Genomic DNA, 16,486 nt, shown 5'->3' on the forward strand with positions numbered 1-16,486 from the left:
ACTGTCATGTCCTGATAACTGGGGTACAAACTGCATCTTCTATCAGCCATTCGGCCAGAGTTTCCAGAATATCTGCCTCAAGTGCCAATCCCAAGCCTAAATGGTGAGGCTGCTTGCCCTAAGGGCAATTTCAGGGCAAGGAGTCCAGTCTGGTCCAAGTCCAGTCCCTGTGGGGGACTTGGTTTTCCAAGTCCTGAAATGGTTAAAGCTTGCAGTGGAGTGGGTGGGGTTTATTGCAGACTGGGTGTGGTTAGGTGGGTCAGTACTTGGCCAGTATTTGTAAATTTGGGCCACTGATGAGAAGGGGCGGAGCTATGGAGTTGACTGCTGGTGCTGAAGGCTGGGTTCTTGGGGTCTTAGGCCAAAAAGGGTAGGAAATGGGGCAGAACCAAAGGTCATTACACATTTGTTATACCAGCCAAGGGGTAGTTCTCATTAGGGCTAGCTGGGCAGTGTGCTGGGGGGGGGGGGCTTGCCAGTGGGGGTGCCACCTCACCCCTTTAATACCAGCCACATACTGAATCCATATCCTGCATGGCTAGGTAACAATTCATTTAGATGCATCTTGCGTGGCTGCACATAAATCGGTTCAGCCTGCAGCATGCATCTCTATTAATTGCTAAATTAACCCCGCTGGATGTAGATTCAATCTGCCAACCCTATCTGCCAGCTAAGCAGCATGGGAGCCCCATAACTTCATAGCCTTAGTTATGATGTTGAATCAAAAGCAGTTGATAGAGCAATCCCATATGAAACAAGGCATATTTCCCCTTTAAACGGGAGATTGGGCAATTTGCAGAGCGCCCGTATCCCTAGGGACAAGGAGGAGACAAACCAGTTTGCCTTTATGGCACAGACCTGGCAATTGCCATCAGTCCGTAGCCGGGCGTAATAGCGTCGCCATTCAGAAGTAGGTTACTAGGTCTCTGGGCTGCCGGGGGGGGCGGGATATGGGCCACGGCACAGTTTCATCACATTCCAATTTGCTTTAAAGCTCCAGTAACACCCAGACACACACAGAGAAATGAGAATGGAATTATCCATGTGGCTTGGTATCCATACTATGTATAATGCCTTTGTCTTTATTGCCCCCTGTATCTGTCAGTGGTATGCCCCGCCGCCTCCCACCCGGGGGCCTTAAGGTGCCCACACACAGGCTACCTTTAGCTATTACACATCTGTGCAAAAATAGCTTACTTTCATTTAGGCAGAGTTCCCCTTTAAAGGCATTTTCATTTCTTCATGACCTTAGACTTCTATTGGGGGGGGGTTGCTGAACTGTTACCCCCAATGCCGTTGTACCCCCACTTCCTTCCTGTGGTCTACTATCCAGATATCCCCAACAGGGACTGTATGAGCCTTCTGGGGTGCACTGTAATGAATGCAATGCCAGCCCCCCTCCAGCTGACATGGGCTCCCCGGTCTCCCACTTGTAAGAGGCAACTGGGTTGAACCATATCCTGCCTATGGGGGTGGCAGGGAGAGATCCCTATTTCCCCACTTCAGCCGAGGGCAAGTCTAATTCAGTAAGCGGCAGGGAGGAAGTGGTTAATATTCAGCCCCGTATTTACATTGTTGCCCGATTCCTAGAGCGTTTGGAGAGATTAGAGTGCAGGCAGAACAATGGAATCAGTGTGAGCCGAGAGGGTTTCATGAGACGCGCATTACTGTCTCCTCTGTAAATCTGACAGCGCTCTGTAGAACTAATATGGCCCACGGGAGCCCACATTGGGTCAGTTTGGCCAGAGTGTAAGTGCAGTTGTGGCCACTAGGGCATTGGGGGGGCTGCAAGTGATGGCAACAGGGTGTGGGGTGGGCACTGGGCGCTAAAACTGCCTTACTGCCCAACCAACAGGGCGCCAGGTCGCCATTCATTTCTGATGGGACATAGTGCAGTCCTGTGGGATACGGCGGGGGGGGTTAGCATTGCCTGAGGAGCAAGTAAAAAGGGGGCACCATTCATCTGGTCCAATCTGACCAAGTTTCTGACCCAGATGGAAAGCACTTAGCACATTATATCTTCTCATACTTTCTATTGCCCTGTATGGAGCCCAACAGTAACCCTGCAAGTCTGACATGTAAAGTAAGGGAACAGTAACCCTGCAAGTCTGACATGTAAAGTAAGGGAACAGTAACCCTGCAAGTCTGACATGTATGAAGCGTGGGAGCAATAACCCTGCAAGTCTGACGTGACACGTGGAAGCAACAACCCTGCAAGTCTGACATGTGAAGTGAGGGAACAGTAACCCTGCAAGTCTGACATGTGAAGTGAGGGAACAGTAACCCTGCAAGTCTGACATGTGAAGTGAGGGAACAGTAACCCTGCAAGTCTGACATGGGAAGTGAGGGAACAGTAACCCTGCAAGTCTGACATGGGAAGTGAGGGAACAGTAACCCTGAAAGTCTGACATGTAAAGTAAGGGAAAACTAACCCTGCAAGTCTGACGAGACACTTGGGAGCAACAACCCTGCACGTCTAGCATGTGAAGCATGGGAACAGTAACCCTGCAAGTCTGATATTTGAAGCGTGAGAACAATAACCCTGCAAGTTTGACATGTGAAGTGAGGGAACAGTAACTCTGCAAGTCTGACATGGGAAGTGAGGGAACAGTAACCCTGCAAGTCTGATATATGAAGCATGGAAGCAATAACCCTGCAAGTTTGATGTGAAATGAGGGAACAGTAACCCTGCACGTCTGGCATGTGAAGCATGGGAGCAATAACCCTGCAAGTCTGATATTTGAAGCGTAGGAACAATAACCCTGCAAGTTTGACATGTGAAGTGAGGGAACAGTAACCCTGCAAGTCTGATATATGATGCATGGAAGCAATAACCCTACAAGTTTGACGTGAAATGAGGGAACAGTAACCCTGCAAGTCTGACATGTGAAGTGAGGGAACAGTAACCCTGCAAGTCTGACATGTGAAGTGAGAGAACAGTAACCCTGCAAGTCTGACATGTGAAGTGAGGGAACAGTAACCCTGCAAGTCTGACATGTAAAGTAAGGGAAAACTAACCCTGCAAGTCTGACGTGACACTTAGAAGCAACAACCCTGCACGTCTGGCATGTGACGCATGGGAACAGTAACCCTGCAAGTCTGATATATGAAGCATGGGAACAATAACCCTGCAAGTTTGACATGTGAAGTGAGGGAACAGTAACCCTGCAAGTCTGATATATGAAGTATGGAAGCAATAACCCTGCAAGTTTGATGTGAAATGAGGGTACAGTAACCCTGCAAGTCTAGCATGTGAAGCATGGGAGCAATAACCCTGCAAGTCTGATATTTGAAGCGTGGGAACAATAACCCCGCAAGTTTGACATGTGAAGTGAGGGAAAAGTAACCCTGCAAGTCTGACATGTGAAGTGAGGGAACAGTAACCCTGCAAGTCTGACATGTGAAGTGAGGGAACAGTAACCCTGCAAGTCTGACATGTGAAACGAGGGAGCAGTAACCCTGCAAGTCTGACATGTGAAACGAGGGAGCAGTAACCCTGCAAATCTGACATGTGAAGTGAGGGAACAGTAACCCTGCAAGTCTGACATGTGAAACGAGGGAGCAGTAACCCTGCAAGTCTGACATGTGAAGTGAGGGAACAGTAACCCTGAATTGTTAGCTTGAGTCTAGTCTGGCGCATGTTTAATACAGTGTAGAATATGAGAATAGCTTTATGAGAATATGAGGTATGAGAATAGCTTTACAATATGTTTACAATATGTTATAGAATGGCCAATTCTAAGCAAGTTTTCAATTGGTCTTCATTATTTGTTTTCGCTTTTGAATTATTTGCCTTCTTCTTCTAACTCTTTCCAGTATTTCAATGGGGGGGTCACTGATCCCAGCAGTGAAAAAACTATTGCTCTGTGAGGCTCCAGTTTTATCGTTACTGTTACTTTATATGACTTATTTTTCTATTCAGGCCCTTTCCTATTCATATAAAAGTCTTTCATTCAAATACACCCTGTTTGCTAAGGTAATTTGGGCCCTAGCAACTAAATAGCTGCTGAAACTCCAAATAGGAGAGCAGCTGAACTGAAAAGGAAATAACTAAAAAGGAACTTATTGTACAGGAGAGAGATTTCAGTGCTTAATTCACCAGTCCCCTATAGGGGAGAAGCTGGGGGCTATATATATACAGTATATATATATACACATGTCACTACCCGCTCCTGATACCCAGCATGCACCCTGCCAGCCTTTGCCGGACTCCAGCCCCCAAACTAGGAAGAGAGTCGGGCAGGACAGGGTTGCTCTGGGGAGATTATTCTCCAACATTATTTTTCATGTTCTGCTCATCCGTCCCTCCCCTCCCCGACACTCACACTCGCATGAGCGCAGACTCTCCTATTATATTCAATAGGCGCCTTCATAACTCCAGCAACATCCTGACCTACATTTCTAAATCCAGGTCATGCGTGTGACAGAGTCAAGTGCTGCAACATCAGAACCGGCCCGATCATCTCTCAGCCAGGAATAGACTCACTGTACTGGGGCACAGCCCCTCTCTATCCCCCCCCGTATTGTATCTGTGTCCCTCTGTATATTAGAGTGTAAGCTCTGCAGGGCAGGATTCCCTTCTCCCAATGGTTCCCTCTCCCTGTATTGTATCTGTGCCCCTCTGTATATTAGAGTGTAAGCTCTGCAGGGCAGGATTCCCTTCTCCCAATGGTTCCCTCTCCCTGTATTGTATCTGTGTCCCTCTGTATATTAGAGTGTAAGCTCTGCAGGGCAGGATTCCCTTCTCCCAATGGTTCCCTCTCCCTGTATTGTATCTGTGCCCCTCTGTATATTAGAGTGTAAGCTCTGCAGGGCAGGATTCCCTTCTCCCAATGGTTCCCTCTCCCTGTATTGTATCTGTGTCCCTCTGTATATTAGAGTGTAAGCTCTGCAGGGCAGGATTCCCTTCTCCCAATGGTTCCCTCTCCCTGTATTGTATCTGTGTCCCTCTGTATATTAGAGTGTAAGCTCTGCAGGGCAGGGTTCCCTTCTCCCAATGGTTCCCTCTCCCTGTATTGTATCTGTGTCCCTCTGTATATTAGAGTGTAAGCTCTGCAGGGCAGGATTCCCTTCTCCCAATGATTCCCTCTCCCTGTATTGTATCTGTGTCTCTCTGTATATTAGAGTGTAAGCTCTGCAGGGCAGGATTCCCTTCTCCCAATGGTTCCCTCTCCCTGTATTGTATCTGTGTCCCTCTGTATATTAGAGTGTAAGCTCTGCAGGGCAGGATTCCCTTCTCCCAATGGTTCCCTCTCCCCGTATTGTATCTGTGTCCCTCTGTATATTAGAGTGTAAGCTCTGCAGGGCAGGATTCCCTTCTCCCAATGGTTCCCTCTCCCTGTATTGTATCTGTGCCCCTCTGTATATTAGAGTGTAAGCTCTGCAGGGCAGGATTCCCTTCTCCCAATGGTTCCCTCTCCCTGTATTGTATCTGTGTCCCTCTGTATATTAGAGTGTAAGCTCTGCAGGGCAGGATTCCCTTCTTCCAATGGTTCCTTCTCACCATTCCCATCAGTCCCTGCCCTGCAGAGCTTACAATCTAAGTCCCTATCACATTCACACACACACACAAGAGGATCAGGTGTATGAGGGGAATGGGCCTGTAACCAGGGCCACCATTAGGCAGGAGTCCTGTCAGGGACCAGTCAAACTGTCATAAAGGGGATTAGCTCCTGGAAAAGGGGTGTGGCTTGATAGGATTGGGGGCAGGGTTTGAGTCAGTCAGGACTGAGTGGTCCAGGGGTGTGAGCAGGTGGGCAGACTGGGCCCCAGGTTTCCCTATGGCAACCGTGGGTGTAACTATGGGATAGTGTGTATAGTAAGGCAAGATGGTGTTGGAGGAATTCTGGGAAATGTTTGCTAACACCTGTAGGCTGCATCCTAGACCTAGAGCCCCATTTTCAGGGCCATCAGCACTAAGGATAATGTTACCTTCACCTCTATCCCTTCTTTGTCTCCATTCCCTGTTCTCTCCTCCCCAGCCCCTCGCTCTCCCTCCAGTTAGTCCCTCCTCTCCCCCCCCCCTCCCCACACACACACACACTCACACACACACTAACACACACACTCACACGGATTGTGACGTCGGGTTATGCAATGTCTGACCCACTAACACACATTCTCACATAGAGAGAGAGAGAGAGAGAGAGAGAGGGGAGTGGTGCCGGAGTAGAACCTATAGGCAGGAGGAGGAAGACGAGGGGAGACCCAGAGCGAGAGCGGCAGGAATAAACAAAGTGCAGCACAGACACACGGACAGGGGGACAAAGAGAAGGGAATGTGCCCGTCGGACAGGTAGGCACTGCCAGCACCGCTCATTATCTGTGGGTGTGGGACTCACTGCATTTATTATGTATGAGATAATTGTGTGTCTGTGTCAGGGTGTTTATACTGGGGATACTCTGTATATCTGTATCTATCTATAGCCTGAATGTCTACTGCCCTGCCCTTATTGTCTCTATCCACTCTATCTGCCCTCCCCACACTGGGTCTCTCTGTCCTGTAGAGCTTACACTCTAATATACAGAGGGACACAGATACAATACAGGGAGAGGGAACCATTGGGAGAAGGGAATCCTGCCCTGCAGAGCTTACACTCTAATATACAGAGGGACACAGATACAATACAGGGAGAGGGAACCATTGGGAGAAGGGAATCCTGCCCTGCAGAGCTTACACTCTAATATACAGAGGGGCACAGATACAATACAGGGAGAGGGAACCATTGGGAGAAGGGAATCCTGCCCTGCAGAGCTTACACTCTAATATACAGAGGGACACAGATACAATACAGGGAGAGGGAACCATTGGGAGAAGGGAATCCTGCCCTGCAGAGCTTACACTCTAATATACAGAGGGGCACAGATACAATACAGGGAGAGGGAACCATTGGGAGAAGGGAATCCTGCCCTGCAGAGCTTACACTCTAATATACAGAGGGGCACAGATACAATACAGGGAGAGGGAACCATTGGGAGAAGGGAATCCTGCCCTGCAGAGCTTACACTCTAATATACAGAGGGACACAGATACAATACAGGGAGAGGGAACCATTGGGAGAAGGGAATCCTGCCCTGCAGAGCTTACACTCTAATATACAGAGGGACACAGATACAATACAGGGAGAGGGAACCATTGGGAGAAGGGAATCCTGCCCTGCAGAACTTACACTCTAATATACAGAGGGACACAGATACAATACAGGGAGAGGGAACCATTGGGAGAAGGGAATCCTGCCCTGCAGAGCTTACACTCTAATATACAGAGGGACACAGATACAATACAGGGAGAGGGAACCATTGGGAGAAGGGAATCCTGCCCTGCAGAGCTTACACTCTAATATACAGAGGGGCACAGATACAATACAGGGAGAGGGAACCATTGGGAGAAGGGAATCCTGCCCTGCAGAGCTTACACTCTAATATACGGAGGGGTACAAATATTCTTAGTTAGGTGAGTGCTGAACATGTTAGATGATTTCCCAAATTGTATCTGTAGCCTGAACTTCCTGATGATGTGACTTAAAGGGAAAGACATTCACGTGTAAATAACAGACACGTGCAGCCTAAAACTTCCTCCACCTCATTCCCCTTTCACTGTTTCTCATGGCAAATAACTCATAGTAACTGCATTCTTCTGGTTGCCCAATACCCATCGCTGTGCCAGAGCGTAGATTTCCAAGGTTTCGGTTTAACCAGCGTATGACTGTATTCTGACTTTGCATCAGTTCCCTTGCTTTGTAGTCCAATAGAGTAATGAGTGGTGCTGTCACTATATAAATATATATATATATATATATATATATATATATATATATATATATATATATATATATATACACACACTTAGCCCAATATTTTCTAAAGGACACCCCCCCCCCCCCATTTAGAAATTGTAAGTTAAAAAACCAATGAATGTTGTTAATTAAATAATATATATATATTCTACACAGATTCCTTCATAGTATGCCAGTATAATACCCCTGAACCCACAGCAGGATAAATACAGTGCCAATTCCATGTATAATACCCCTGAACCCACAGCAGGATAAATACAGTGCCAATTCCATGTATAATACCCCAGAACACACAGCAGGATAAATACAGTGCCAATTCCATGTATAATACCCCAGAACACACAGCAGGATAAATACAGTGCCAATTCCATGTATAATACCCCTGAACCCACAGCAAGATAAATACAGTGCCAATTCCATGTATAATACCCCCAGAACCCACAGCAGGATAAATACAGTGCCAATTCCATGTATAATACCCCAGAACACACAGCAGGATAAATACAGGGCCAATTCCATGTATAATACCCCAGAACACACAGCAGGATAAATACAGTGCCAATTCCATGTATAATACCCCTGAACCCACAGCAAGATAAATACAGTGCCAATTCCATGTATAATACCCCAGAACTCACAGCAGGATAAATACACTGCCAATTCCATGTATAATACCCCAGAACCCACAGCAGGATAAATACAGTGCCAATTCCATGTATAATACCCCTGAACCCACAGCAGGATAAATACAGTGCCAATTCCATGTATAATACCCCAGAACACACAGCAGGATAAATACAGTGCCAATTCCATGTATAATACCCCAGAACCCACAGCAGGATAAATACAGTGCCAATTCCATGTATAATACCCCAGAACCCACAGCAAGATAAATACAGTGCCATTTCCATGTATAATACCCCAGAACCCACAGCAGGATAAATACAGTGCCAATTCCATGTATAATACCCCTGAACCCACAGCAGGATAAATACAGTGCCAATTCCATGTATAATACCCCAGAACCCACAGCAAGATAAATACAGTGCCATTTCCATGTATAATACCCCAGAACCCACGGCAGGATAAATACAGTGTCAATTCCATGTATAATACCCCTGAACCCACAGCAGGATAAATACAGTGCCAATTCCATGTATAATACCCCAGAACACACAGCAGGATAAATACAGGGCCAATTCCATGTATAATACCCCTGAACCCACAGCTGGATAAATACAGTGCCAATTCCATGTATAATACCCCTGAACCCACAGCAGGATAAATACAGTGCCAATTCCATGTATAATACCCCAGAACCCACAGCAGGATAAATACAGTGCCAATTCCATGTATAATACCCCAGAACCCACAGCAAGATAAATACAGTGCCATTTCCATGTATAATACCCTAGAACCCACAGCAGGATAAATACAGTGCCATTTCCATGTATAATACCCCAGAACCCACGGCAGGATAAATACAGTGTCAATTCCATGTATAATACCCCAGAACCCACGGCAGGATAAATACAGTGTCAATTCCATGTATAATACCCCAGAACCCACGGCAGGATAAATACAGTGTCAATTCCATGTATAATACCCCAGAACCCACAGCAGGATAAATACAGTGCCATTTCCATGTATAATACCCCAGAACCCACGGCAGGATAAATACAGTGTCAATTCCATGTATAATACCCCTGAACCCACAGCAGGATAAATACAGTGCCAATTCCATGTATAATACCCCAGAACACACAGCAGGATAAATACAGGGCCAATTCCATGTATAATACCCCTGAACCCACAGCTGGATAAATACAGTGCCAATTCCATGTATAATACCCCTGAACCCACAGCAGGATAAATACAGTGCCAATTCCATGTATAATACCCCAGAACCCACAGCAAGATAAATACAGTGCCATTTCCATGTATAATACCCCAGAACCCACAGCAGGATAAATACAGTGCCAATTCCATGTATAATACCCCAGAACACACAGCAGGATAAATACAGGGCCAATTCCATGTATAATACCCCAGAACCCACAGCAGGATAAATACAGTGCCAATTCCATGTATAATACCCCAGAACACACAGCAGGATAAATACAGTGCCAATTCCATGTATAATACCCCTGAACCCACAGCTGGATAAATACAGTGCCACTTCCATGTATAATACCCCTGAACCCACAGCAGGATAAATACAGTGCCAATTCCATGTATAATACCCCAGAACACACAGCAGGATAAATACAGTGCCAATTCCATGTATAATACCCCAGAACCCACAGCAGGATAAATACAGTGCCAATTCCATGTATAATACCCCAGAACACACAGCAGGATAAATACAGTGCCAATTCCATGTATAACACCCCAGAACACACAGCAGGATAAATACAGGGCCAATTCCATGTATAATACCCCAGAACACACAGCAGGATAAATACAGTGCCAATTCCATGTGTAATACCCCAAGAACACACAACAGAATTATTACAGTGCCAAATTCACTGTCCCATATGCCATGTATCATTTAAACATATGTATGGAAGCTGGGAATTATTATATGTTCCCAGTGCATCAGGGTACTAGGACCCTGGCAGGGAATATGTGCCCAGTATATTAGGACACTTGGTCTCTGGCAGGTTATATGTGCCCAGTGCATTAGGGTGCTGGGTGTCAGGCAGGGAATATTTTTCCAGTGCATCAGGGCACTGGGTCTCTGGCAGGATGCCCGCAGGTCTGTTTACTAAACGCTGACCTAGTTTCTGAGCCGTGAGAGGGCTGCTCACATGTCTGGGAGAAGAGGCACGTGGATTCATGGAGAGGGAGGGAGGAGAGGGCAGGGTGTGTGCTCACATAGTAACACACTGACACATATATTTCTATACAGCTAGGGGCAGCTCTGTATCTGGGGGCAAGTAATATATGCCCCGGAAAGGGGGGGTTGGTAGTTACACAAACTCTGTTCTGAAGAGACAAAGCTGCTAATATGCCTGTGTAGGTGTCAGGGGAGGTTAGACTGGGCATCCTCCATAAAGATACTATAAAATAGATCATTCCATCTCTGATTGGCTGTTGTTCTTCTGTAGGGACCCCCAAAACACTTCAATATCAGAGCTATATATTATATTATAATGTCAACTGTGTCCAGCTAAACACCGACAACTGGGCCTCTAATGAGGCCGGATTAGGGGCCCAACCTTCAAAAAAAAGCAGCTTAGGTGTGAGCATTATAACTCAAAAACATTGTATGTTTATGGTTCTGTTTGGCGGTGGGGATCCAGGCCTAGACGTTGGGGGGGCCCAGCTCTGTTTGTACACGTGAGGGATTACACTCATGTAACAGTGCGAGAGATTACCAAACTAATTAGCGCAATTTGCCTCTAAAATAAACCAGGTCAAACGTGAGATGGCTGGGCGCCAGGGTGACATTATGTAAGAGGGCGGAGGAGCAGAACAGGACATATTTCCAGAGTCTAAATGTTTTTTGTTTCTCTCTCTCCCTGTAGGTGTGTCTAGGTGTGAGAGTAAAACTTGCTGGAGACGGAGCCAGGAGCTCAGTACCTGAAAGGAGAGAAAGAGAGAGACGGCACTTGGCTTAACATTGGGAGAGGCTTCCAGCAAGTGTGGCTATTCCTACAGACACATCTACTGCAGAGGGCTAAAGACTTATCTACCCAGAGAGCCCATATTGGTCCCACCTCTGTAGAGGCCTCAATACAATGCTCACACCACCTGGTGGGATTCAACAAGTGAGAAAATCTTCTAACTACTCTCTCAAGAGACTGTGCTGCACCTGAGTCTTCTTTTCCAAAAGGTTTCAAGTCTACCACTGAGGCTACAGGACACGATGGAGTCTCCACTTCTTGCTTATCCACAGGACGAGGAGGAGCAGAGGGAAAGGTTCTGCTCCAGCTCCGGCGGTGGTCGTCGGAAAAGGGAGTTTATCTCAGACGAAAAGAAAGACGCCTGTTACTGGGAGAAAAGAAGGAAAAACAACGAGGCAGCCAAAAGGTCCCGCGAGAAGAGACGCTTCCATGACCTAGTGCTGGAGGGAAGGGTACAGGCCCTGGATGAGGAGAACGGCAGGCTCCGGAGTGAGCTGCTTCAGCTCAAGTTACGCTTTGGACTTATATCTGCAACCTCCTTTTTGGAGACTGGGCAAGGTCTTGGGAGTCGTTCAAACTCTGATAGTGAGACATGTGGTGGTGGGAATGGATCCTTCTCCGCGTACCTAGGTATGAACTCTGACTCTTCTGAAGCAGACAGTGGAGGGGGTGCTGCACTTGATGGTTACTCTCCCCGCGGTTCCATCTCCGACCTTTCTGATCATTCCTCAAGGGACAGTCCAGGGCCGGTCACTTATGGTGACGAAAGGTCCACAGACACTGAGTTTGCCCACCTGTGCCCTTCCAAGAACCCCAGTGCAGAGATACTGGCGGCACAACGAAGTGGGGTGATCCTCTACAGGGTAGGAGGTCTCACTGTGGATCCGCAGCAAAGACAAAGGAAGGACTCTGAGCTTCCAAGCTTTGCCACGCTAACTTCCATGGAGGGTAAATGCAGCCCCTCACAAATACGACCCCCTATATTTGCACATACAGACCCCACACCTTCTCACCATCTGGTGAAGGCAGGAGAAGTTGGCATCACAGAGGGACTCCATTCTCCTAAGTCTGTTGCATCTGAATATCAGAGCGAGGAGAGTGGCAGCGAGGAGGGAGTGATTGCATATTGCCCCCCAGAATGCCCACCTCATCAGGATTCATCACCTGGAGTCAAATTGCCCCACAAGCTGAGGCTTAAGTGCAGACCCCATGGACAAGAGACTTGGGGGGTGGAGAGGGGTCATGCACTGGAGGGGATGGAAGCTCTGGCTGTAGATGCATAAGGACATCATAACAAGCATATAAGCCAAAGAGACAGTGAGAGCAGAGCACTCTGGCTTCTGTGCTGTCACATGAACTAAAGAGACATAACCCATCACTGTGACAATGTGGCATGCCAGTTGGTACCCTGTGCTGGGCAAGGGGCAGAGGAGGGTAGAGCAGAATTGTTACTGTAAATAACCGGTGTAAATAGTAAAATAAAATATCATGGAAATATCCTATGTTCTGTTATTGTGTTATAGAGCAGTTATAAGGGGGTGCTGTGTGTGGTACAATAGGAGCAGTTATAAGGGGGGCTGTGTGTGGTACAGTAGGAGCAGTTATAAATCTGGTGGTGTGTGTGTGTGTGTGGTACTATAGGAGCAATTATAAAGGGGTGCTGTTTGTGTGGTACTATAGGAGCAATTATAAAGGGGTGCTGTGTGTGTGTGGTACAATAAGAGCAGTTATAAGGGGGTGCTGTGTGTGTGTGTGTGTGTGTGTGTGGTACAGTTGGAGCAGTTAAAAGGGGGTGCTGTGTGTGTGTGTGGTACAGTTGGAGCAGTTATAAGGGGGGTGCTGTGTGTGTGTGGTACAGTTGGAGCAGTTAAAAGGGGGTGCTGTGTGTGTGTGTGGTACAGTTGGAGCAGTTATAAGGGGGGTGCTGTGTGTGTGTGGTACAGTTGGAGCAGTTATAAGGGGGGTGCTGTGTGTGTGTGGTACAGTTGGAGCAGTTATAAGGGGGGTGCTGTGTGTGTGTGGTACAGTTGGAGCAGTTATAAGGGGGGTGCTGTGTGTGTGTGTGTGTGTGTGGTACAGTTGGAGCAGTTATAAGGGGGGTGCTGTGTGTGTGTGGTACAATAGGAGCAGTTATAAAGGGGGTGCTGTGTGTGTGTGAGTGAGTGGTACAGTAGGAGCAGTTATAAAGGGGTGCTGTGTGTGTGTGTGGTACAATAAAAGCAGTTATAAAGGGGTGCTGTGTGTGTGTGTGGTACAGTAGGAGCAGTTATAAAGGGGTGCTGTGTGTGTGTGTGGTACAATAAAAGCAGTTATAAAGGGGTGCTGTGTGTGTGGTACAGTAGGAGCAGTTATAAAGGGGTGCTGTGTGTGTGTGTGGTACAATAAAAGCAGTTATAAAGGGGTGCTGTGTGTGTGGTACAATAAAAGCAGTTATAAAAGGGTGCTGTGTGTGTGTGTGGTACAATAAAAGCAGTTATAAAGGGGTGCTGTGTGTGTGGTACAATAAAAGCAGTTATAAAGGGGTGCTGTGTGTGTGGTACAATAAAAGCAGTTATAAAGGGGTGCTGTGTGTGTGGTACAATAAAAGCAGTTATAAAGGGGTGCTGTGTGTGTGGTACAGTAGGAGCAGTTATAAAGGGGGTGCTGTGTGTGTGTGTGGTACAATAAGGAGAGTAGTAGTCAGCACCAAGTCTTGTGATTAGTTAGAAGTAGTGCAGGTTCCCCAATGGCCACTTTCCATTGGCATATCCTGGTACAGAAGAACAGGAACAGCACCTCTTGTCTTTGTAGATTAAAATGCCTTTATTGCAAAGTTTTTTGGGGCAAACAACAGCAGCAACGTTTCAGGTCACATAAGACCTTTTATATGTGTGGTACAATAAGAGCAGTTATAAAGGGGGTGCTGTGTGTGTGGTACAATAAGAGCAGTTATAAAAGGGGTGCTGTGTGTGTGGTACAATAAGAGCAGTTATAAAGGGGGGTGCTGTGTGTGTGGTACAATAAGAGCAGTTATAAAGGGGGTGCTGTGTGTGTGGTACAATACATGGTAACATAGTAAGTTGGGTTGAAAAAAGACATACGTCCATCAAGTTCAACCATAATGCCTATATATAACCTGCCTAACTGCTAGTTGATCCAGAGGAAGGCAAAAACCCCCATCTGAAGCCTCTCTAATTTGCCACAGAGGGGAAAAAATTCCTTCCTGACTCCAAGATGGCAATCAGACCAGTCCCTGGATCAACTAGTACTAAGAGCTATCTCCCATAACCCCTGTATTCCCTCACTTGTACTGAGAGCTATCCCCCTACCCCTGTATTCCCTCACTTGTACTGAGAGCTATCTCCCCTACCCCTGTATTCCCTCACTTGTACTGAGAGCTATCCCCCCTACCCCTGTATTCCCTCACTTGTACTGAGAGCTATCTCCCCTACCCCTGTATTCCCTCACTTGTACTGAGAGCTATCTCCCCTACCCCTGTATTCCCTCACTTGTACTGAGAGCTATCTCCCCTACCCCTGTATTCCCTCACTTGTACTGAGAGCTATCTCCCCTACCCCTGTATTCCCTCACTTGTACTGAGAGCTATCTCCCATACCCCTGTATTCCCTCACTTGTACTGAGAGCTATCTCCCATAACCCTGTATTCCCTCACTTGTACTGAGAGCTATCTCCCCTACCCCTGTATTCCCTCACTTGTACTGATAGCTATCTCCCCGACCCCTGTATTCCCTCACTTGTACTGAGAGCTATCTCCCCTACCCCTGTATTCCCTCACTTGTACTGAGAGCTATCTCCCCTACCCCTGTATTCCCTCACTTGTACTGAGAGCTATCCCCCCTACCCCTGTATTCCCTCACTTGTACTGAGAGCTATCCCCCCTACCCCTGTATTCCCTCACTTGTACTGAGAGCTATCTCCCATAACCCTGTATTCCCTCACTTGTACTGAGAGCTATCCCCCCTACCCCTGTATTCCCTCACTTGTACTGAGAGCTATCTCCCCTACCCCTGTATTCCCTCACTTGTACTGAGAGCTATCTCCCATAACCCTGTATTCCCTCACTTGTACTGAGAGCTATCCCCCCTACCCCTGTATTCCCTCACTTGTACTGAGAGCTATCCCCCTACCCCAAATTTAAAGAAAGACTGCACAAAACTATAAAGAGTTAAACTAATAACCAAGTGGATACATAGTAAGTACTAAGTACTAAGTTTGATAAACATGTGTTATAGTGAGTGAGGATCAGAAAATCGTACCGAAGTACAGCTGAGACCCAGGTGTAGAAACCCCGGGTCAATCATACAATCCAAAAATTTACAGAAGTATCTGTGTGCATAAGACAAAGCTCACCGTAGTCCTGTGGTGGTCCGGGTGCTCAGGGCCCCGAACCCGCAGCCAAGGGGAGATTTCAAAATTCCAAAAGTAGCGCCAAACACTCCGGACGCCAGGATATACTTTAAAGTTCAATCTTTATTCATCCATTTAAAAGCAAAAAACGCCTGACGCGTTTCGTACTCGAATGTACTTAATCATAGGCCTATGATTAAGTACATTCATGTACGAAACGCGTCAGGCGTTTTTTGCTTTTAAATGGATGAATAAAGATTGAACTTTAAAGTATATCCTGGCGTCCGGAGTGTTTGGCGCTACTTTTGGAATTTTGAAATATCCCCCTACCCCTGTATTCCCTCACTTGTACTGAGAGCTATCTCCCCTACCCCAGTATTCCCTCACTTGTACTGAGAGCTATCCCCCCTACACCTGTATTCCCTCACTTGTACTGAGAGCTATCTCCCCTACCCCTGTATTCCCTCACTTGTACTGAGAGCTATCTCCCCTACCCCTGTATTCCCTCACTTGTACTGAGAGCTATCTCCCATACCCCTGTATTCCCTCACTTGTACTGAGAGCTATCTCCCCTACCCCTGTATTCCCTCACTTGTACTGAGAGCTATCTCCCATACCCCTGTATTCCCTCACTTGTACTGAGAGCTATCTCCCATATCCCTGTATTCACTCACTTGTACTGAGAGCTATCCCCCCTACCCCTGTATTCCCTCAC

The 16,486-nt window shown here is 47.0% G+C and overlaps 1 protein-coding gene across 2 annotated transcripts; it reads left to right on the top strand.

Annotated features, from left to right (window-relative positions):
* LOC100486093 lies at window positions 1-12,921 on the top strand. Of its 2 annotated transcripts, none has more exons than XM_031899442.1 (2): window positions 1-103; window positions 11,326-12,921. In XM_031899442.1, exon 2 carries the CDS (start codon window positions 11,667-11,669, stop codon window positions 12,705-12,707), a length of 1,041 nt encoding a protein of 346 aa, XP_031755302.1. In that variant the 5' UTR covers window positions 1-103; window positions 11,326-11,666; the 3' UTR covers window positions 12,708-12,921. The 2 variants fall into 2 exon arrangements, with proteins under 2 accessions (XP_031755302.1, XP_012808644.1); XM_012953190.3 differs by lacking the exon at window positions 1-103 and adding an exon at window positions 6,048-6,294.
* Window positions 12,922-16,486: the final 3,565 nt, after the last annotated feature.

Source organism: Xenopus tropicalis, chromosome 3 (genome assembly GCF_000004195.4).
Source record: "Xenopus tropicalis strain Nigerian chromosome 3, UCB_Xtro_10.0, whole genome shotgun sequence".
NCBI lineage: Eukaryota > Metazoa > Chordata > Amphibia > Anura > Pipidae > Xenopus > Xenopus tropicalis.

Coding starts and splice junctions, on each gene's coding strand:
- LOC100486093 (XM_031899442.1), top strand. CDS start 11,667: ATGGAGTCTCCACTTCTTGCTTATCCACAGGACGAGGAGGAGCAGAGG.